This window comes from Scleropages formosus, chromosome 19, assembly GCF_900964775.1.
Source record: "Scleropages formosus chromosome 19, fSclFor1.1, whole genome shotgun sequence".
NCBI lineage: Eukaryota > Metazoa > Chordata > Actinopteri > Osteoglossiformes > Osteoglossidae > Scleropages > Scleropages formosus.
In genome coordinates this window covers 8254239-8277412 of record NC_041824.1, presented here as the reverse complement: position 1 = coordinate 8277412, position 23174 = coordinate 8254239, and the positions used below count along the sequence as shown (strand labels likewise).

Sequence of the window (23174 nt, the reverse complement as noted above, 5' to 3'; positions counted from 1 at the left end):
TTAGAATGAAAAACACGTCTTAATATTTCTTAGGACACAAAGGCACCTCCCTGTGACACACGGCACACGCATCATAGCAGGACTTCAGGAAATCGGCACATTATCGCTGCCCAGCAACTTCCGTGGCAGCCGTGCCCACGTGGTGGCGAGATCCCGACCTTGGGGGGCTCAATAGGTCAGCATTCGACACCAGGATTTTACTTCACATGTAATACGCATTTTGCTGCGGAGCTTCACTCTGGTGTTGCTTTTTTTGATTTAACAACATCACGCACGCCGAACACGGCTCAAAAAGTATCCGCAATTTTAAAACTATTACAGTTAAAGCAAACGAACGCGGATAATCTTCCGCTTGTATATCTAGTTTCTTTTTTTATTTTTTTTTTGCCGAACATCACGCAACACAGGCAGGGTGGCACATGCTGTATTTAGAGCTGCTGCCTTGTACTTAAAGGTCCAAGGTTCAAATCTAACCTCCTGCTGTACCATGCTTGAGAAAGGTACTTACCCTGAATTGCTCCAGTAAAAAAATCACACTACTTTATAGAAGGATAAATCACTGTAAGCAGATTAACACTAAGTCACTTTGGAAAAAAAAGTTTCAGCTAAACGAATAAGTAACTAAATTCATTCGCCGCACAGAAAGTTAAATGGGAAACGAGTGAAACGGTTTGGGGACTATTTCACACAGCATGGAATGATGCCCAAAAAATATGTTATTCGGGCAGCTATAGAAGCAGCGCTGTAGAAATAAGGTGATTATCACTGCCTGGACAGGTTGCTCCGCACGTTAATGGTGTGAAAATAACCTCTGACCCAAGAGGTGGATTAAGAGGCATGAAACTCTTAATCGCTGCAGCTCTCAGGAAGACTTACATAAATGCCGCTCCAGGTCAAGCACCGCGATTGGATGAGGGCATCGACTGAAACATCCCAGTATAATCCGCACCCGTACCGCACCAAGCCCTGCTGCTGGACCCCCCACCCCCCACCAAGGCTCTAAGGATCCCTGCAGGTTTCTCACACGTCCTGGGTGACAGCAGAGAGAGACGCTGCACCGCAACAACACTCAAAGTTCATCCCGGGGAACAGAGAACATGCAGGTTAAGGAAGATCATCACGCCGCTAATGAGTCGGACGGGAGGGTCCAAGGGCCGACTGAAAACCCGACCGCTGGTTCGACCGCGGGAGGAAACCGCCAAAGACGGGCTTCGGCTCGAGCGTGGAAACCGCACTCGTGACAGCGTTCGCGAAGGGTCCGCGAGGGAGAGCCTCCGCCCCCGGCAAAGTGTCTTTCTTAAAAATTCACGTCATCGACTTGGTGACATAATTATTGTCTTGAAGAAAATGAAGTACATAAGAGCTACAGAGGAAGATTGAGCAGAAAAATATTTTGGTTAAAGTTTAGCCTTAAACTATAAGCAAGAAATTAATCCATCTTTTATCAATAAAAGCATGTCCAGAGTAGGGTCACAGTGGTCCTGAGCCTATCCTGAAAACATGGGGGTTAAGGTAGGGTTCACCCTTGAATGGGACTAACCCAAGGCAGGGCATTCTCTCACACACACACATCGAAACATTTTTTTTGTAATTTATATTATTGTAATACATACTCACAGACATGAACACACTAAGAGCAAATTAGCCTTCAGTTCACCTGAAACACGTACCTGGACTGTGGGAGGAAACCAGAGCGCCCGGAGGAAGCCAGGCGAACACGGGGAGAACGTGTGAGCTCCACAGAGACCGAGCCGAATTCGAAGCTGCAGCCCAGGCACCGTGAGGAACCAGTGCTACCCACTACGCCAAGCCAGTGCCAGTCTTGAAAACCACTTTATTATGAAATTATTAGTATATTTTCAGCTCCCCGCCCCATTTCCCATAATGCACTCCTCCCAGAAATTAAAATCTGCCGACACGTTTCGTTCGCTCCTCCGCCAACGAAACTGAAAGCCCTGTTCCTTGACGAGAAGAGTTGCAGGAAGCTGAACGCCCCTCGAAGGACACGGCGTGCGAGGAAGATGAGCGCGAAGAGATCCGCGCCGATTACCTTGTCGTTGAGGTCCAACACACAGGTGCTGTGCCTCCACTTGGTGAGCACGATGGGGTCGGGCTGCTTCCTCTCCAGGCTCCGGCTCTTGGCCGTGTCCCCGGGCTGCGGCGGGGAGACGCAGTACTGTAGGGAAGTCGGGGACAGCGCATCAGCATGACGACGGAGCGTCGCTCGGTCCAAACGGGATGCGAACGAGACGATAGACCCGATCGAACGGTACCTCTCTCTTCACAGCCCAGAACACCCTCTGAAAGCCATTCATGTGGTCCGTTCCGCTCCTGACATGGTCAATGGCAGCGGCCGAAATATCCCCTGCCCTGATCTCTGGTGGCCCAACTAGGATTAGTGGATTACAGGAGTCTTAAGGTGCCGGCAAACCACACGGTGCTTCCGGGGGGGGAACGGGTGGAAGGGACTCGGGTTGAGCCGAGCTTCATCTCCCGAACCGACGCTGGCTTTCTAGAGAGGTTTTGGGAAGTGTGAGGTGTCTTAGGTGTGCAGGAGAAGAAGTGCTCCGCAGACTTCCCAAAACCTCTCGAGACCCTTCTACCAGACTAATCTGAATACTGTTGGTAGAATAATGTTTTAATGGACACCCTTTAGAGCAATGTAGCGTTCCCTGCCTTACAAACGTGACTCGTTCCCGAAAAACTCTTCGTACGGCGAATCCTCGCAAATCAAAGAGATAATCACAATTAGTTTCAATGGTAAAAACTGTACTGCAATGGGCCTCAATGGCCGATCAAGTGTGTCAGCTCAAGGTAAAGTGAACAGCTCACGTAAAAGGAGGAAGCGATTTATTGGTGACAGTGCACTGATGACAGTAAACACCACACACACCACAAACAGGCTTTTCTACACTAGTATGCAGTAAACGACACAGTTTGCGCACGCACACACACACACACACACACACTTAGATAGCGGGTTGGCCCACACGTTCACTCACTTTGGGCAGCTCCCACTCAGACCGGGAGCCATCTGCGCTGTAGTAGTACGGCCGCCCCTGTTCGTCCACGTGCTTGATCCACTGAGAAATGGTGGACACACACACACACACACACACACACACACACACACACACACTTTAATGGGACCAGAGCTGCACATCTGTTAACTGTACACAGGAACAACAAATAAGGTCACGATGTTGGGCCAACAGGTGGTGCAGAGGTTAAATCTGCAACTTTTGGAGTCAAAGGACACAGGTTCTAATCCCAGCTCCAGCTACAGTACCCTTGAGAAAGGTACTGACCCTCATTTGATGCAGGACACATTAGCAAGGTGCACGAAATGTTCCAGAAGAAGTAGTTAACTTAACCCTGTAAGTCGCCTTGGACGAAGACGTCAGCTAAATAAAGAATAACAGCCTGTTTGTCCTGATGAGAGTGAAGAAAGGAATTTCATACCCTGAATCTTCAAAAGACACATTGAATAGCAACCCTCCCCCCCCCCATTGTGGAGTAAATAGAGGGGGTTAACATGCAAAACGGGGGGCGGACAGGAGTAGATAATTAATTCTAAGCCCATGTGAATGTTCCCATGCCCTAAGTGCGTGACCCTTGACCGCACCGAAGGATGCGGAGGGAAGACGGGCTCCCGGTACCTTCTCGTTCGTGTATTCGCAGACGTACAGGGTGTGTCCGTGCTCGTCCAGCTCCTCGGACCAGCCCCGGGGGGGCGACCCGTACTGGCTGTCGGACTGGCTCGAGCGCGTGCTGTGACAGGTCTCCTCGGACGACAGAGGCTGCGGGAACACACACACACGTGGCGAGACGCATCGCCGCGGACGCGCTTTTGCTCCTTCCCTCTTCCTGACTTTGACCACGAATCTTTACAGACGTTACTGGAGGAAGAGCAACCGCCACGCCGAACGCCGGTGACCAGTCTCTCTTGCCGGGGCGTCGACATTCGACGCGCAAACCGCGCGACTCGACGGAGGGTTCATATCAGAAGCTAAAAGCATAGTGTGGATCTGTCTGTTCTATAGGCCATTCTGATGAATGTGGGGTTGACTTGTGTCCAAAGTCTATATTAGATGTGCAGGATAATTTTAATGAAATAAAAATTGAAAAAGTCAATGCTTTTTTTTTTAAACCTTCATCTAAAGGGCTGTGTGACCCCCCGCTACCTGCTGTAACCCTCAGCCTTCGAGTTGCGGCATGTACCTGTATACATTTTTATACATTGTGTATTTATATCAGTTTTGTTGTGACTCGAGTCTGTTACTAATAAAAAAGTAAAGCAATTTGATCCAAGAAAAAAAAAAATTGCCTTGTTTCCGAATGTGGAAAATTGTTTCTCTCTTAATGCTGCAACAGCAGCAGAATCTGTCCACCGCAGATAAGGTTTTACAGCACAGGGTTCTAAAAACGGTCATAGTAAAAGTGTAAATCGAACGGCGCTTCTTTTACGCAGCAGCCGAGCGAACGGAAAGGAGAAGCGGGGCCTTCCCGAAATAGCGGCGCTAAAATAAGGGCTCTTCCTCGTCTGGACGAAGATCCGCTTCGGCTTTTGCGGACGTTCCGGAACGCGCGCGACGCGCCCAACTCGAGGACACGTCGGCGCACGTGAGCGAGTGGGGTATTTTGTCTGGACGCGGACGAACGCTACACATGTAAACAAACAGTACTCGAGTGTCGCCACTAGGAGGCGGTGAACCGCCGTTCTTCCGTCTGTGGCACGGAAAGGTGCAAATTAACCCGAAATACAGTAAGTCTAGGTAAATTCGACCTGGTTTTTACCGCGGGCGCCTTGGCCGTTCACCCGGCCGCCACCTATCAGGCACGGTGGGTCGGACGAGGTCATTTAGTCACGTGGCCGGAAACGGAGCGCCGCCCTTCACAGCAGGCGTTCGCACGCTCTCGCCGACGTCAGCAGGGAAATAAGGGTTTGGATCTCAACCCCCGCGGGGGAACGGCACCCAGCATCACCCGATGCGGCTGCCGCGAAGCAACGAAATCGGTTACCTCCGCATCCGCGGCGCCCCCCGCATCGCCCCGACCGCTGCGCGGCGGCTTCCACGTGCGCTCCTGTGTCGCGCGGTTGTAGTAGAAGTGGCGACCGCTGGCGTCTTGGTGCGTCTCCCATTCGCCGACGGCGTGGAGGGGCAAGTTGGTGGGCTGCGGCGGCAGGCTGGCCTGGTATATCTTCAGCTCCTCGAGGTTGGTGTAGACCGGAGACTCGGCCCTGCCCGGCCCCAGGGGAGAGGCAGCCTACGCCGGGTGGAGGGTTCGGGGGTGGGGGGGTTGAGCGAGAGATGGAAACCGATTAAAATTGAGACATTTGAATCAGCAAAAGACTCCCCCGACTGCCGGTCATTCTTCGGCACGCCTTGCGGAAACGTATTCGAAGCAAAACGCAGCTTGGGACTCGAACCGACAACCATCTGGCGATGGGTTCCCTTTCTTGACCGCGAGCCACCAGCTGCCGCACATGGGCGGGCGGCAGCCATGAATGTAACATTACCAAAATGCGGCTGCAGCGCTGCGAATATTTCTTTCCTCCTCGAGCCGTTTTGGTTGGTTATTAATAGGCGGGTGCGTGCGAGCGGAGCGGCCCAGTTCCACGGAGGGGGTCCGGACGCAAGCCTCGAGTTACGGACGGAAACGAAAGACTCCAAAATGAGTCACGCCGGACCCAGTTTTCAGGTTCGTCGAAACGGCGGGAAGAAAAGCCGAGAGACGTTTATTGGGGGTTTGGGGTCCAGACGAAAAGCTGGGATCGGGCACCGGAGCACGCAAACACAACGGACCGAGGTGCAAGAGCGAGCGAGCGAGCGAGAGAGACGGAGAGCGAGCCCTCTTGGTTCGGGTGCTGCTCCAAACAGGAAGCGGACACCTGGCGCAAGGGCAAGCGGGAAGCGGACGCTGCCGTAGATGGATCCGGGGAAAGCGGGTTTCAACAGAACAGCCGCCGGGGCGACTGGAAGTGGCTCTTGGCAACACCGCAAATCCATGACATGTTACGTTCAGGGACGCGAACCAAGCATCGGCATCTCTGCTACCTGCACCAGAACATGAGACCGTGAGGGCAGGGTCACACCCAAAGACAGCTGCGCGCGTCCTTCACAAACAAGGCAGGCGGCTCCGACCGGGTCGACTGGGGAAACGCTCCCCCATCGCCCCCCGGAGGGGACAAAAAGGGGCGGCGGCTTCCTGTTGATGGCGTACTGCACGAAGCGCTGGAAACAGATGGGACTTCCTGCTGGGGTTCAATAATGGGAAACGAGCTCAAAAGGAATATTTAATATGCCCTATTGGGCGGCGGGGTGGGGTGGGGGGGTGGCCGATGCCGGCGGCGCTACAGCAACAGGCCCGTTCCATTCATTGGGCCCTTCGTGATAGGAACCGGCAGGGTGTGCGTTTACACAGCAGAGACGACGACGCGCACGCAACCGAGTTTTCCTTTCCGGGTCGGCGACGCTACAACCGTCCCACCCGTTGGAAACGTTCCGTGGGTGGGGGGGTGTGTGGGAAATGTTCCGAGCCACGCGGGACCGCCCCTACCTGTCCTGTCCATCCGGCACCCCCAACCCCTCCACCAAGTTATTTACAGCATGTCTGCAGGGAGAGCCGCTCCGGTTCTGCAGGCTCAAAGCAAACACACACACACACACACACACACACACACACACACACACACACACACACACACACACACACAAACAGAGCACCCCCACGAGAGCTCATTTGCATGCTAATTACACCACCCAGCCAAAAAAAAAAAAAAAAATGTTCCCCTTTCCAGTAAACCAAACCATAATGAAAAGCGTTCCAACTCAAATGAGGTCTCCCAAATATTCGCATGGAAAATAAAGTCCAAATTCTCCACGCATCTTCAAGGAGAGACACGGGTTCGACCGACACGGATTTGTAAACGACCGCGAAGGTCCGCCTGCAGGAAGAGACGGGCCGCAACAGCGCTCGCGCCGCACCTCCACCGTGGCCCCTGGGAACGCCTGGCGTCGCTTACGGCGCCGACGCAGCGGACCGGGCGCTCTGGGGGCCCGGCCCGATTTCGGGATTACGGAGCATCTCCGCCTGCGCGCTTCTCTGCGTTTCAGACGCTATTTGAAGACAAAAAAGAAAACATTTTTTTTATCCCCCGGAAGGGGCCCAGCATCTGCCGTCTGGACGGTTGCGCCCCTGGGAATAGACTGGGGTGCATCCCCACCCCCGCTCCCACCCCACACACAGATCTGACTACGGGTTCCGGCAACGGGGCATCGAGCGCTTTTACACATCAACCTGGATCGAAGGAGAAAAGCGTGGAAAATGAGCTCTCAGAACGAGACGCGATGTTCTGCAAATCCCCCGCACGTGAAGAGAGGCACCTGCCTAGTGCGTCTGTGTGTGAGTGAGAGAGAGAGAGAGAGAGAGAGAGAGATGCCGATTCACCCTCCGGCACGAGCACAGCTTAGAGCGTCAGCAGGGAGAAAAGAACCCAGCGCGAGTTACACCGAATGACATCAGCCTCAAAAACGTAATTTTTTTACAACACACAAAACTTTGGCGTTAATAGAAGTCAAAAATTTAGTCCCAAACTCAAAACTTTCGCCCCAAATGGCAGAGTGCTGGCGGCAAAAACCCTTCCTGCAGAAAAGAATAAACGTTAACAATATTCACAAGAACTAAACGTGTTCGCAAAACTGGAGCTGCTGCTCGAAGCGCCTTCGTTACCGCAACGAGGCAGCAGGGGGCGCAGCGGTTAGAGCCGCCTCCTCACAGTTGAAGGACGCGGGTTCGAATCGCACCTCCGAATCGCACCTCCTGCTCTATGCGCTCGATCGGCTAATGCAACGAAAACTAAATCGGAGCAAGTAGCTCAACGCTAAGGGTGGACGAAAGCATCGGCTAAAGCGTAACGAGGACCGAGGGGACAGCGTTTAATTTCTCGGCCATCGCGCCTATTCCGCTGCCCCGGGGAATATTCCGGTATCCGCAGACGCGGCCGAGGGTGAGGAAGGTCCTGCCTTCAGACACAGCAAGCGCTGCCCGAAGTAAGGCGGCCGCACGGTGAGCCGGGGACGAGACCCGGGACACCGACCGTGCCGGCAAGACCGGTTCGGGACCGACGACCGAAGCGTTCAATTTTTTTTCAGCTTTAAAACTTAACGTTTGATCCTCGAGACAATCCTGACGAGTGACCATTTATACACCTCTTCGGATCCCCTCCGCGCTACTGGATCATACCCGTGAAATATTGTGAACACTTACCCTTCTTTTACCCACGTACGTGCATTTACCGTTTACCGCACCGTTCCTGTCTCTGCGCTTGTGGACCAGCATTGCTCTCACAACCAGTGAAAATAAACAAACAATATGAATATTAGTCTAAATCTGTGTTTACTTTCTTCCACCTTCATTAATAATTGAGCAGTGATGCTCTGCTGTCGCGGTCAATACATGTAAAAACAGCGTACAGATCGATTTCATCCAAGTGATCAATTTTGCCTGCTGGGGGGGAGAAAAAAAAAAAAGAAAAAAATCTGACTTATTATAAAAAAAACAAATTCTGGGCTCCTTGCTGGACAGCAGTACTTGGAAATTTTGCAGTATTTTTGCCCTCCATTTACACATGTGGATGTACCATAACCTCCCTGTTCCCCTTTCTGTGTTGATGGTTCTGCTAAGCGATTTTAACTAATAAAGAGACAAATCAATAAACAGACGGACACAAACACCAACGGCGGCGGTGTGTCCCTTACCGGTGTAAATGCGCTGTAAAAGCGGACGTGCACACTAATCGAGACCGGCTACACGGGGCCAAAGAGCTGCATCGGGGGGAGGGGGGGTTCACCTTGGTCTCGATGCTGCAGGCGGACACGTGGTCATCGCGCTCGGCCGTCTTGCTGTAGCCTTTGAACGTACTGAAGGGGATCATCGCCCACCATCGCCTGCCAGTCGCTGTTCCCGGCCGCTCGTGCCCCCCCCACTCCACCCCACCCTCAGCTGCACCTTCCCGCCCGTTACCGAGCAAGGAAACCAGAGCTGCTGACGGGGCCACGCTACTGGAACAGGGCCTCTCTCTCTCTCCCTCTCCCTCTCCCTCTCACACACCGACACACACGCAGAGACAAAACAGGAAGCGGCCCAGGACGGAGGACTTCCCTCAGCTGCACACGGCGACGCCGTGGTGTGTCACCAACAGAGCTGGGATCAACTGGCGGTGCAGTTATAACAAGTGGTCACCAGAGCGGTGCTGCCAGGAAATCCTGGAAAAACACACCTACTTACTGGCAGCTGGGAGCGCTAACTGGTAACTGGTTGGAGCTGGTGCCTTTGGACCCAAAGGTTGTGGGGTCAAATCCCACCTCCAGATGCGGTACCCTTGAGCAAGCCATTTACCCTAAATTGCTCCGGTAAAATTACCCGGCTGTATAAATGGGTAAATAACTAAGTCGCTTTGAAGAAAAGTATGAGCTAAAAGAAGAAATGTACACGTAATGCAAGTGACCGCTGATGGCGCGCTTCGGCAACACGTTCGCATTTTGGGACACGTTCACCAACGCCGAGTTTAGCGACTATCCCGTCCTCGCAATTGCGCGGACAGACGTTCGTGACCATCGGTACTGGAAACATTTTAGTCATGTGAATAGTAGCAGTAGGGATCCTCATCCTGTTTCGACGTATTGGGGGGGGGGGGGGCTGTGTTGGGGTATTTGTAGTACGTTTTTTACCGTACATTCCGTATCGTATGAGGTGGAACGGTGGCAGAGCGAGCAACGCTGCCGTTTCACGGCGCCTGGGTGGCGCGAGAGGATGTGGGTTCGATCTCCGCTCGGTCTGTGTGGAGTTTGCAACCCCGGAGAACCACTGCGACTCTGATGCTGGGACGTAATGGGTTAGAGCGTGTGGACAGACAGCTGCCGTAGGACAGGGACACAGCGTAACCTGAGAACCCATCTGGGCGGGACATTAATAATGCAAGCAGCCAGAACACACACACACACACCCCGGGACTAAGAGCCATCGCCTAACTAATCACACTTCTGAAGAGTGTTATAATAATACGGCAACAGCTGGACAGGGTTCCCCCCCACACAAAAAAAAGTACACAAAGTTACCCCAAAAAAAAAAAAAAAAAAAAACACACACACACATTCAGATCCGCTTGTCCCATACAGGGTCGCAGGGAACCGGAGCCTAACCCGGCAACTCAGGGCGTAAGGCCGGAGGGGGAGGGGACACACCCAGGACGGGACACCAGTCCATCGCAAGGCACCCCAAGCGGGACTCGAACCCCAGACCCACCGGAGAGCAGGACCCGGTCCAACCCACTGCGCCCCCATCTTTTTGATAGTAGTAATACAGGTTAAACCTGCAAACTGTCTTTACAATCACAACCTGATATGGAGCACAGCCACGTCATGGGGCGATGAGAGCAGCTCCAAATACCGCGGGCCACTTTACTCCAACACGTTAACACGTTACACTGACATAATGCAGAGGTTCGTTAACGTACCATATCGACATATTCATAAAACCATATTCAGACACAGGAATTTTTAAAGCACAGGTTTAAAGTGAATTTCGCTCATGGAGCCCGTGGTAAGGAAGCGCTTCGCCACTGTGTTCTTCCGCACACGTTTTCGGATTGAGGAACGCGCCAACTACGCACGCCTCGAGCGGGATTCGAACCTACGACCCATTGTGTGGCTCAGGCACCGAGAGGCATCGATAGTACCCGCTGTGCCGCCTGTTTAAAACCACCAGAAAAACGTTACCATCCTCAGACCCCGACACACACCTATAGCACGTGTGAAACATGTCGTATTTACACACGAGTCCAGGACTGGATCCGTGGCAGAAATAAGAGCCACGAGAGCAGGAGGAGCTCGACCGCTGAATGCAGAGCGGAGCGAGCGTGAGGCCTCTGGCGCCTGGGTAAATTACCCGTTCGCTCCAGGGACACGCAGGGCGATCGGTTCGAAAGTGTCGGGTGGTGGTGGGGAGGGGTTCATTAAGCAGCGTCACCCATCTGAAGTTCGGCGGATGTTTTATTCATTCTGGCATTAACTCGCCGGCTGGAATTTGAGCGGCGAGCCGAACGCGTCGTTTTCGGAGCCGGTCCCGCATAATGAGATGCTAATGAGGCTGGCCTCCCCACCCCGAACCCTTAGCACGAATTGAAACGCACGTTCCCCTGGAGTCGGGTAGGGCGTTAGCCGTGAAAAACTAAAAGCAAATTTTATGTGTCACTATTTATAGTGTAAATTCTTTTTTTTCAAAACCACAGCATTTCAGGGTAAGTACCTTGCTCAAGGTACTGCAGCTAGGAGGGGGCTCAAACTTGCAACCTTTGCATCCAAAGGCAGGAGTTCTAACCACTACTCTACCAGCTGTCCCAATTTGTTGTATTTATAGTGTAAATTCATCGATAAAAAGGAGGATTCCTGCTGCTGCTCATCAGTGCTTCAAGTAATGACGTTAGACTAAATTAAGATTTTATGCTTTAGAGAAGCATACTTATTATAGACAGTGAATCGTAAAGGCAATATATAAAACATGGAAATGTACCACCTTTAGCAGCAGGTTGCGCAGTGATTAGAACTGCCTTCTATTTGAAGGCCTCAGGTTCGAATCCCACCTCTTGCTGTAGCTCCCTCGACCGAGGCTCTTACCCTGAACTAGTACAGTAAACGCTACCCCACTGCATCAATGAGTAAATTACTAGCACTGCAAGTCACAGTGGAGAAAAGCGTTGGCTTAAAAAAAAAAAAAAAAAAAAAAAAAAAAAAAAGTCAATGCATGTTTAAAATTGCAAGTGTTAATCAGTAACTTTGTACCCGAGTTCAGCGTTAAAAGGGCGATTCAAATGAACGCTGCTGTGTGGTCTATAATAAATACACCGTAAAACATCTGCACTGCTGCACAGCCTCTGCAGCCCGGGGCAAGGAAACTGCTGGCACAGCTATAAGAGGACGGTGTGTTACTGTACGCAGTTCCAGCCCTGGCGGGGGTGGGGGGGTGTAAAAAACCCACACACTGCGCAGTTCACTCACCCACCACTAGGTGTCCCTCGCAGGCTGTGCAGCTCAGGGCAAACGGTTCTGCTGCATTCCTCTTCCTCCTGTTCCGCACCGGGAATGTCATCACCCAGGTTTGGGAGACCATAAAACCGGGACGCGGACACCCTGTACGCACCCATTAACGGGACTCGAACCCAGACCCGTCGGAGGTGGGAAACGGAGCTGATGCAGCCTGAACGTCTGAGGGCGGATCCACACCGAGCTCAAAGTGGTTACATAACAGGTCTGACACGAGCGAATTACACAGAGGCCTGCTGGAGTCAGTGAATCCGCGAGAGGAGGGGCCGAGGTCCGTATAATAGGTGGTGAAGTAGGCGGGGCTAAATTGTGGCACATGGTGGGTCTGTAGGAGATTGCAAAAAGCGGGCGGGTCGCCGGCGTTGACCTTTAACCTCGGTTTTACGGGGGATCTGGAACTTAGACCGGGCCTGCTTTCGCTCAGCGCTCCATCAATGACCTTCCCCGGCGTCGTCCCCCACGGCAACGGCGAGAGAGCGAGCCGATGGCTACCGATACAGTGCCAAGAGCGGCAGGCGCAGTCGGTGGGGCTTCTCTTTTGCGAGCTCACCAGAACACCAGGCGCACTTCAGCACGGTCCAGCGCACAGCGGTCACCCAATACCACGAGCTGACCGCGAGACATGCGAAAGCAACAAAGAGGGTGGGGGAGCAGGACCCAGAACAGCCGTCTTATTTACCAGAAGGCTAAGCACCACAGGGGGAAGGGGGGGGGGGGGGGGGGGGCAGGAAAAACCCCCGCGTTTGCATTCGTAAGGGTCCGAAAGGGCAGGGCGACCGGCGTTGGAGGCAACTCCTGGCACAGACCAGGAACAAAGCATGCTCATCTCAGAGGGCTTGTGGGAGTGGCACGCTCTGATTCCGCACAAGGATGACTGCACGGCGTCACTCATCCCACGAGATCCTGCAGGGTTTGCCATTAAGCAACCCACAATTTACCCTTTTATACACCAGGGTAATTTTTTACTCCATCAGCTCATTGTAAGTACCTCGATCAAGAGTATTACGGCAGTAGATGGGGTTTAAAAACCCGAGTCCTTCGAGCCCAAAGGCAGCAGCTCTAACCGCTACACCACCCGCTGGCCCGACTTGACCTCTGTTTCTGTCACGTGGAAAGAGGACGGTATCTTAACACTGATCTGGAAGGTGGTAGGCAGGATGAGTGTGGGGAGGAGCCCCTTCCCTCCCTAAATGCTCCACCATTTACATTTCTTCATTTAGCTGATGGTTTTCTCCAAAGCGACTTACAATCTTAAGGTCTCAATTATTACGAATTTACAATTATTGACCCCTTTATACAGCTGGGTAATGTTACCGGAGCAATTTAGGGTCAGTACATTACTCAAGGGTACTACAGCCAAAGGCGGGGATTGAACCCGTGACCTTTGGGTCCAAAAGAAGCAGCTCCAACTACTACGCTACCAGCTGTCCCCCATTTCCCTCCCACAAACATACTACCCGGTTCCCTTCCTTAATGCTCCCCCCCCCCCATCACTCCGTCCCTTAAGGATCACGAGAGGAGGAACGGGAGCTGAGGCTCTGGGCCCTGTTGCCAGGGAAACTCCCGCCATCCATACCACGCCGTGGCCATCTGTTCTACAGATGTAGCAGCCGCCCGGCTGCAAGAGACCACTGCAGCGCTGAGGAACCCCATCTTTGGAACGGGCTTCGCCTCCCAAATGATGATATGGGTAATGTGGTGACGGGGGACAGCCTTACGCAGCTCAGCACAGGCCAGACAACATCTGCGATCCCTTAGCCGCGCAGCTGGAATGGCGGCGCGGGGGGGTATGGGGGTGGAGAGGCAGATGCCGGCGCTCTGGTAGAGGAACCAGCTGCTGCTGTCCATCCGAAGGTCGGCTCGGGCCGGCCGGGGGAGCACGGCGGCACACCGGCGGTCAGGGGTCTATGCCAATCCGCCCCCACCCAGTTTATGCAAATCACCAAGCTGCAGAGGGAAGTATAGCCACATGTTAGCGAACCCACACACATCTCACCCCACTTGATGGTCCCATGCACAACAGGTCCAAAATCTGAAGTCCATATGGAGAAATGTGGGTGGTGCAGTAGTGTCCTTTAGCAAAAGCACAAAGGTGATCGTAACAGTTGGTCCAATGCAAATTTATCCAGTTGTCAGGATGTCAAGAGAGAAGTGGCTCTTAAAGAGATCGACCCCATTTAAAGCCTAAACTATTTAGTCTATTTAGGAAGGGATTCAGCAGCTCTGAGGGATGGCAAAGGCTCACTCCACCATACTGAGGCCAAAGCTGAGAACTTAGACATTAGATTTCAGACCCCTTGGGAGTGAGACCAGCAAGCAGCCAGATATCGAGGAGCACAGCGCTCTCGATGGGGTAAAGGGAGCGACAGGATCCCGAAAGTACGGAAGAGCAGATCCCTTGACTGCCTTACAAGCCATGGCCGCAGCGGTGAGATGAACACGCGCAGCTACCGGAAGCGAATGGAGGTAAACGGGGGAGGGGGTAGAGAAAGATACGTAGCCACGTCCAGGTGCTTCGGTCCAGGCTTTCCGGAACGAAGCCACAAGCATCAAAGATGATCTCACCATCCTTTAAACAGAGATGAGCCGCCATTCATTTTCCCAGGTGCGGCAACAGCTCACCGAACAACGCTGCTGAGGAGGACACACAGGTGAGGGAACAGCAGCTGGGGAAAATCTGTTGTCTTCATGCTTCACGTCATTTGGGGGGGACACGACGACTGGGGAAATCGGCCGAGAATCTCTGCGCTGTAAAATTAATTACATCGTGCAGAGATTTAAAAGGAACTCGGCAGAATGGTGCTTTCAGGGGCGCGAGCATAGGGGTTGGGGGAGAGCGTAGAGGGAAAAAAAAAAATTTTTAATTTTAACAGCGAAAGACTCTGAAAGCTTTTTAATCACAAGACCGATGTTGGGATTGGAAGGCACGGCTGCACCGCTGGCAGAAAACCTGAATACATGTGTCACATCTCCCAGTAGTCTGTGGAGCTCCAGTTAACAGGGGCCGTGGTGGCTGCATTTAGCATGCTCTATTTATTGGTGTCTTCTCTCCCTGTCCTGGGCTATTAATATTTTCCCTTTTTGTTCTATTTTTTCCTCCGTTAAACTTCCACAGACTGATTCTTCATGTTACGAACATTCGAGTTATGACACACAAGAAAGATTTCCCAGCTTTTATAAAAGATATTTTTAACCGAATATTCCCCACTGTTGCGTTTCCAAAATGACGGGCAGTTGGAGCAAAAAAAAATTACTCGCATTTCCACGAGTCGCCATTAGTTGGCAGCAAAACGTACAGGCAGAATCGAAACGATGGGAGTGCAGCTCTGCCTTCATTCCACGCGTTCGAGGCATTTACAGCTCCTGTCCGTTGTTCCGAATTGTCAGTGATCAATAACAAGATGGGAAATTGCACGTTTATTAAATGAACTGGTCAACCACCTTTGCCGAAAAGGGGGTTTGTGAAGAAAATGTATATCGGTTTTAAATTTGTTTCAATTGTAATGTGGCTCCAAGCGAATAAAAACGTTAAAATTAAGTCGTTTTTAATTTACGATAGCTATATCAGATTTCCACAGAACCATACTAGTAATTAAATCGGCAAACATCTGCTTTGTTATTAATATTTGTTAACGTGTTACTTATTGTGCACATAATAAATAAAACTGAAAGGGGTCCACTGCTGAGGAATGCTGAACATCCTTACATGAGGGCAGCAGCATTGAACGAGACACAGTTCACAGTTAAGAGTTTTATTTCCGTTAAACAAGTTTTAATTTCAATGCAGCTGGAAGCTAATAATAATTCTAGTCCCTGTTCCTAGGTTGAGGGAAAGTAAACGGACAGTTGCAGTTCTGCTTGCCAAGGCTCCAATAGACGGCACTTTTATCCATCGTTAAAAACTGCTTTTAAAAAAAAAAAAGGAAACCCTAAGCACACAGTATAAAGTACCCCCAACTGGTTCTTGACTTAATAAGCATTTACCCGGAACAGCAGGAGCATCCGCACGCTACAAAAACTGCTCAGAAGGTGCCCAGCAGATCACGTTCATACACGGAAATTCATAAGGAACGGTGGCGCCCGGCAGGTACGTCCAGCCGGCCCCAAGCGGAGCAAAGCAAGTATGCGGAGCGACGGTAATCCCGCGTAATTCCGAGGGGGCTTCACTTGCGCTCCTCCGAATGAACCATCCACCCGGGCCACGGAAAAGCGCTATCAGCACATCGCAAGCATCTCGATTTCCTCAGTCAGCAGCGCGTGCCGGATGCTGCTCACGACCCAACGTGGACATGCATACGATGCTTCCCTTTAATAGGTGGGGGGGGGGGGGGGGGGGGGCACAGCCAAAATGGTCCAAGGTTCGAGATCACAACCTCACAGATGAGATCAGTCTTCTCTGGCCTTTCGAAGGTTATTTAACTCAAGGACGTAATTTCAACACTAGAACTTCTCACACCTTCCCGAGCCACAAAATCGGCCCTCGTTTATGACAAAATATCACCAAATCCCATTGAAACGGACACACTTACTTCAATAGTTAACATTAGATTTCATAACTCATTACGTCACTTTCGTTTTATTAGTCTATAATACAGTACCACTGTTGACCTGTGCCCGTTCGGCTCCTCTACCGTACACTTAACACGCTCACAAATCATACATACAGTACGTACAATACTCAACGCTTATGTATTACATTTATGAATTTAGCTGATGTTTTTTGCCAAAGTAACATACAGCGTTAAGCTACTAACAATTATTTTACCCATTTCTATAGCTGGTTAATGTTACTGGAGCAATTTCAGGGTAAGTACCTTGCTACAGTCCTTGGGTGTGTGGCTACGGTACTACAGCAATGGCTGAGATTCGAAGTGACGGCCTTCGATTCCAAAGGCAACAGCTCTACCCGCTGCCTTTGGTGCAAAAGCAAAAACCGAAGAGTAAAAGGAAGCGACGCTCAGCGGACGAGGGGACGTGGTTCGGACAGTCCGAACAAGGACATGATCACTGACGTTATAACCGGCGAAACTAGTAAACGAGGGTTGACGAAAGGCGAAAATTAAACGAAGCACGAGACAAACTATAAATGTACGGTCGCTCCGGTCTCGCATCACTCAGCTACCGGGAGGCAAACGAAGTCCAAATGCGGTCCTTGTGAAGCCGGACGGGGCCGTCCTCAGGATAAGACTACTTGACAAGATTGCCTGCATCGCAGCCAGCCGTAGCGCACCTTCGCAAACCACGTTATGAATGAATCGAAGCAATCTAACGATGGAAACACGGCGCAGACCTTCTTGGGGAACGCGGGAACGGCACCAACTGCCCAGCCCATCTCCGCGGCCTAGCACCAGCCGTTCGAAAAGACGACCTCGACCCACGTGCGCCGCATCGCTCGAGTTCCTCTCGCGCGCACCGTGCAGTTTCCCGACCTCTTGCGACGTCCACGGGACCCCTCATCGAGTCATACAAACTGATGACAATCGCAGAAGTAACGGGCATTATTGAAAACACATGGGGGGTGGGGGGGGGGGGCCACAGAGCAGGCAGCTGTGAGAGCCAGAGCTCAACGCCGCAGTTTCACGTACGAGCGTACGGCCCATCGCCGAGGTGCGCCGCGGCGCCCTGGACCACGCCACAAACAGGATTCGCCGCTCGGCGCATCTCAGATTATATTTAGAGTTACAGTATTGCTGTACTGTATGCAAATAGAGATGCTATTAACTACATGACTTTAGTGAAGGGTCGCGTAACGGGGGGGGGGCAGGGTGGAGCTCCATGTAAAACATTGTTGAATTTTAGTCGTTTGCATAATTTCAGTCAAGCATGACATTTACATTTATTCATTTAGCAGACGCTTTTGTCCGAAGCGACGTACATCTCAGCAAAAGTACAATTTATACATTACATTAAGAGAAAGAGATATAGCTGCAGACATGTGACTCAAGTAAACCTAGTTTGTTACCTACCACTCGCTGCACCGAGGTTCGTTGTTCGAGTATAATGTATAATCTACAATGTCTAAACGTAAAGGTACAGCAATAATGATACATAAAATTGTTTTTCCCCCCGTTGCTTTGGCAGTACAAGCGTATTGAAATTTGTCGTGCCAACAAAGCACAGCGCAGTGAAACAGAACCGAGGGAGCGAGTCTGCCGTTTTAGTCGGCGTTTGCTGAACTTTAGCCGTTCGGGTCAACCGCAAGACAATATTACCTTCGTACAAAAGGGAAGAGACGACAAATGGCGCGTTTGCTCACTTTTAGTTCGATTTTAGTCACCGTTCTCATTTTAGCGATTGAGGCAGTCGCAATCTCGGTTCCCGTTCGTGCGCTCGAAGACCTCCGGGACGACAAAGGAGGAGCCGGACAACATATGCCAGAGGTCAGAGATCAAGGACCTTCTCCATCTAGTCTCGTGATCGCAACGCTATACCAGAAGAGAAGTGAAATCAGCGGCTGAAACTAGGACCCTTCAGCGTGCGCTTTAACATCGCTGCCAGCCGCCACATTTTCCAATCTTTTAACAATGAAAAAACTTTAAAAAAAAAAAAAAAAAAAAAAAAAAATTAGTTCCAAACCCAATTTTAGGCCTGTGCACATACAGTAACTTCCTCCGCTGCACTGCGGGCCCAAGCACTCAGCAGTGCAGCAGCAGGCAGCACGGAGGTTACGCCTCCTGGTTTCGAGGAAGGAGCCGGGTTCAAATCCCACTTCCCGCCACGGCCCCCTTCAGCGAGGCACCTACCCGTAACCGATAACAGGATGACACAGCTGCACAAACGGGTAAAGAAAGCGTAACTTATAAGCGCAGGAGAAAAGCGCCAGGTAAATATACGCAAAGAGGCGGTACAATGTATAAGAGCACATCAGAACAATCACGAGGAAATAGCGACGCTGCCAAAAGCCTGGCTGAAGGCTCAGGGTCTCGAGACGCCCGACAAGCCGACGGCCGGGGGGGGGGGGGGGGTGAAGAGAGGAGGACGGAGGTCACGCAGGCTCATAAGAACCTGCCCCTTCGGGGGTATTTCACAGGCCCTCGTTCCCATCGCGCCCTCCAATAAATAGGTCACGGATTAGCCGCACCTAGGAATAGAACCAGCCTCAAACCGCAGGCAGAGGGCTGCGAATGAACCCCGACGTCATACGGCTCACACACACACACACACACACACACACACACCTGACTACGCGCTTTTATGCACAGTACTTCACTGATAAACACACAGCCATAAAAGTGACCTGTAATACTGCCAATGTGCTTGAGTTACGGCCACAATCGCACTCATCGAACAAACCTCCTTTATTCGGTCATTTCTCTTTACGAACGACGAGGGACAGCTGGTAGAGGACCGGTTAGAGCCGCTGCCTTCGAACCCAAAAGGTCGCGGGTTTGAATCTCACCTCCGGCTGTAGTACCCCTGAGCAAGGTACTTACTCTAGATTACTCTACTAAAGTTACCAGGCTGTAGAAATGGGTAAATAAACTGTAGGTGGACTGACGTTGTTAAGTGGCTTCGGAGAAAAGCATCAGATAAACGAATAAATGTAAATTTGTTTTTGGACTGTTGTGATGCGTTTGTATTTTGAAGCGTGTGGTTTTTTTTTTTTTTCTTGTGATTTTAGTTGCATAATATGTTTTGACGCACTGTCCAAAATTTAAAATTTTCCCCTTTTTTTTTTTTTAAAAAAAAAAAATACAATTTGTGGCCTTCATGAATTTTTTTGTTTTTTTGGATGTTTTGTGCTTCTGTTTGAGAGTTGTGTTTAATCTATTTGTGTACAGAGACTGTTTACAATTCCAGCCTGTTCACCGCGAGACGATTAATGGTTATTAATGGTTTGGGCTTTAGATGTGCAGTACATTTTTTTGCATTACAGGTTTGAAGATCATCGTTTACATTAACGTTTGTGAATTTGTTTTCCTGACATTTGCTTTGCAGATGGATCACGTGAAAGAACTGTTGTAAAAGCTGGGGAGTACGATTGAAATACTGAGAGATTAATTTTGATGGGGGCTCATATGTTTTAACGTGTCAAGTTATTATATTCTGAATAATTGTAGCTTAGTGGTGTTTTTAATTACTGTATTTGACAGAAGAAATAAACAGGCCATTTGACCTTATTGCCGAAATAAGAGCAAAAAGTGTACAGCTGGATAAATGAGTAAATCATTTCAAGTCCATCTGAAGAAAAGCTAAATTAATATCCTTTTTAAATCTTTCTTCTCAGAATCTGTCCTCATATATTGAAAACACTTCTTTATCTAACCCTGGAGATATTTACATGTTTTCTTACTACAACCTGGAATTCGCATCCCCCCCTCATTCATATGTTTGTCTCATTTATTTCTTTACTTTTTAAATTTATGTTCATATTTAGTTTTTTGTTCTTGCTAGTTTACGTTATTGGGTAGGTGCGGCTGGGAGACGCGGATCGCCGTCGCTGCCCAGCATCGCACCGCATATCACTCGCCTGGGAAAGGAGGGGGAGAGGAAAAAAAAAAAATGAAAATTCAAAGTACGGTTTGTACGGAATGTCTATCGCCAGTTCACCATCGTAAAGTCAAAAAAATCGTAAGTCGAACCATGAACCATCGTAAATCGGGGACAACCTGTATGCCGCCTTTGGATTCAGCGGTCGGGGGTCGTAATCTCGCCTCCCCTAGGTCGAGGTACTTACTGCGAATTAGCCGGTAAAAATTACCCGTCTGTATAAATAAGTAAAGAATGAGAAGCTTAACACTAAGTTGCTTTGGATGAAATCATCCGCTAAATAAACAAAACCTAATAAATATAAACGCTGCAGACGAGCGACTCCGCTGTTCCGACCCCGAGCAGACGGAAACCACCGGGTTGCCTCGACCGCGGACGGAACCGAGCGAGACGGGAAGCGCCGCGGCAGCGCGCGAGCGCACAGCGGGGGGCGCGTCCGATGGGGGTGCGGTCACCCCGCGGTCCGAGGGACATCCACCTCAACCCGACCGGATGGCGCGTTCGTAATGCCACCTCCGCTTTTCTCGCGGCGCAAAACAGGACCGTTCGGCTCGGCATCTGCTACGACGGAGGCGGGACGAGGACGCGGGTTTTGCGCAGAAGTGCCACGGGGAAGAAGATAATCTGGAAGTGGGGGCCGTGACAAAGAAAGGAAGCCGACCCAACAAGTGGAACAAAGGCGTCCCGAAGCCTCTTATTACCAGTTTCACCTTGCGCTTCAGTACGGCATCCGAACGCTTTCGTATCAACGACCCTGAACTGCTTCCGGCAGAAGGCAAACGGCATTAGCGAAACCGCAGCGCGAAGCGGTCCGTAATAGGAGAAGGGGTTCCCGTCCTTGGTCCAAACCGCCGGGACGAGGACGGGAAAGCACGTCGCTCCGCTTCCGCGAGCGCGGCCCCTCAAAAGGGTCAGGGTCTCGAACGCGACGGCGTACGTCGGCCTTCCGCCCCCTCCTCTTTCGGGAAAAAGGAACCCTGGGCCATGCTTTCTGGAGAGCGTTGGTGGGGAGCAGGGCAGAGGGCAAGATGGGAGAGGGCAGGATGATCCTGGGCACTCACTTTGCGAGGACATATCGCAACACCGCAAGGCCAGAAGCAGCGATAGATTTCTAATGAAGACCCTAAATAAAGACCCTCGTCATACCCTAAATTGACCGTGTAAAAATGACCCAACCGTGTAAGCTGGTAACTGCATGCAGCTTAAGAGTGTGGGCTAAAGTGCAAAAGCTAAATAAATACAACGGACTTGGAGCAAAAGGAGGCAACGAATGGCGAGAAAGGATCCGCGACAAAGACGGGGTCTAGAAATAATCACTTTCGTTTCAGGAGCCGGGTGGGTCGGGGGCCTTCGTTCTTTAACTGGGGCGAAGCCCAATGCCGCACGCTCGAAATCGGGGTTAAGCGCGGTAATTTTCCGCGCGTCAACCTATCAGTCCCCCTGCCCTAAGAGCCACTTTCACCGGGCCGATCGCAAGCGGGGTATTGACGGAAACGCGCCAAACCTCGGGCCGCCGGGGCGGAAGCCGAGAGCCGCTGCGTCGGTGACCTTTACGAGAGGAAGGAGCTATTGTGAAGCGCCACCGGCGCAGGAAGCGGAAGAGCGGCAGGGCTGGCGGCCTTGGTTCTCCTCGTACACCGGTAACATATCAGCATTAAGATTACAGTAAGTGTTTCCACACTTTCGCTTTCCTTTTAACGCACCGTCGCAGTGGGCCACGCTTCACGCTTTATCCCGGAAACACACCCAAGACAGGATGCCGCCGGTCCATCGCAGGTCAAGAGTAACTCATGATATTACAAGGTAGTTTCCCTTCAAAACAAATGACTAAAGAAGGAGGGGAGGGGGGGGAAAAAAAAAAAAAAAAACCATTTTAGCAGTTCTGCCCATGTTTCGATTTTAATGGGAGATGGCGATATTTTAGCATAAGATGTGACAATTTTGGGGCTCGAGAACACAAAATGTACCATAGAAACTAATAGCAATTAACATCTTTGATTTACGATAATTCATCTTTAAAAGGGCTTTTTGGGTGTAAGGCGGAGCAAGACTGGAAGCGGACCAACTTGCAATTTCCGTGCGTCCCGTTTGTTGCTGCAACCCACAAAATTTAATTTAAAAAAAAAAAAAAAAAAAAAAAAAAAAAAAAAAAAAATAGAAAAACCCATACAGCGCCATCCATCCCTTCCTTTCGGCACACGTGCGCGTGCACGGATAGCATCGGAGCGGGGGCGTGGGAGAGCGAGCAACGGGGCCGCCGGCAGGATGAGAGGGGGGCTTTGTGCCGGCGAGACCGCGGCAAGCGTACGGGGCGCAGGGTGGGGTGCCGCTGAATTACAATGGCCTGCTCGGCATTCAGGGGACAACCCGCCACCGTGGCAGAGCGCCCAAATCTCCCCTCGCCGCAAAGTTCCGGCAAACACCGCCCTCGACGCCTCATTTGTGGAAAGTCGGCTGGAATAAACCGGATGGGGGAGGGGAGCTCCGGCTACTATCCGCACAGCGGCCGCACAACTGAAAGGCGCACGACCCTAAGGAAGACCCACATGATGAGGGAGAGTCATTCCGCTGAGACAGAGG

General features: G+C 51.2%; 1 protein-coding gene across 4 annotated transcripts in view; it reads right to left on the bottom strand.

Moving 5' to 3' along the window:
* LOC108927631 (rho GTPase-activating protein 12-like) overlaps nucleotides 1-23174 on the bottom strand; it is a 60803-nt gene that overhangs the window by 13434 nt on the left and 24195 nt on the right. For all 4 annotated transcript variants that reach the window (XM_029246210.1, XM_029246211.1, XM_029246212.1 and 1 more), the window contains exons 3-6: nucleotides 5023-5268; nucleotides 3660-3800; nucleotides 3003-3083; nucleotides 2051-2176 (exon numbers count right to left, since the gene is read on the bottom strand). In XM_029246210.1, the coding sequence (XP_029102043.1) occupies nucleotides 2051-2176; nucleotides 3003-3083; nucleotides 3660-3800; nucleotides 5023-5268 (594 nt within the window). The remainder of the gene's footprint in view (nucleotides 1-2050; nucleotides 2177-3002; nucleotides 3084-3659; nucleotides 3801-5022; nucleotides 5269-23174) is intronic.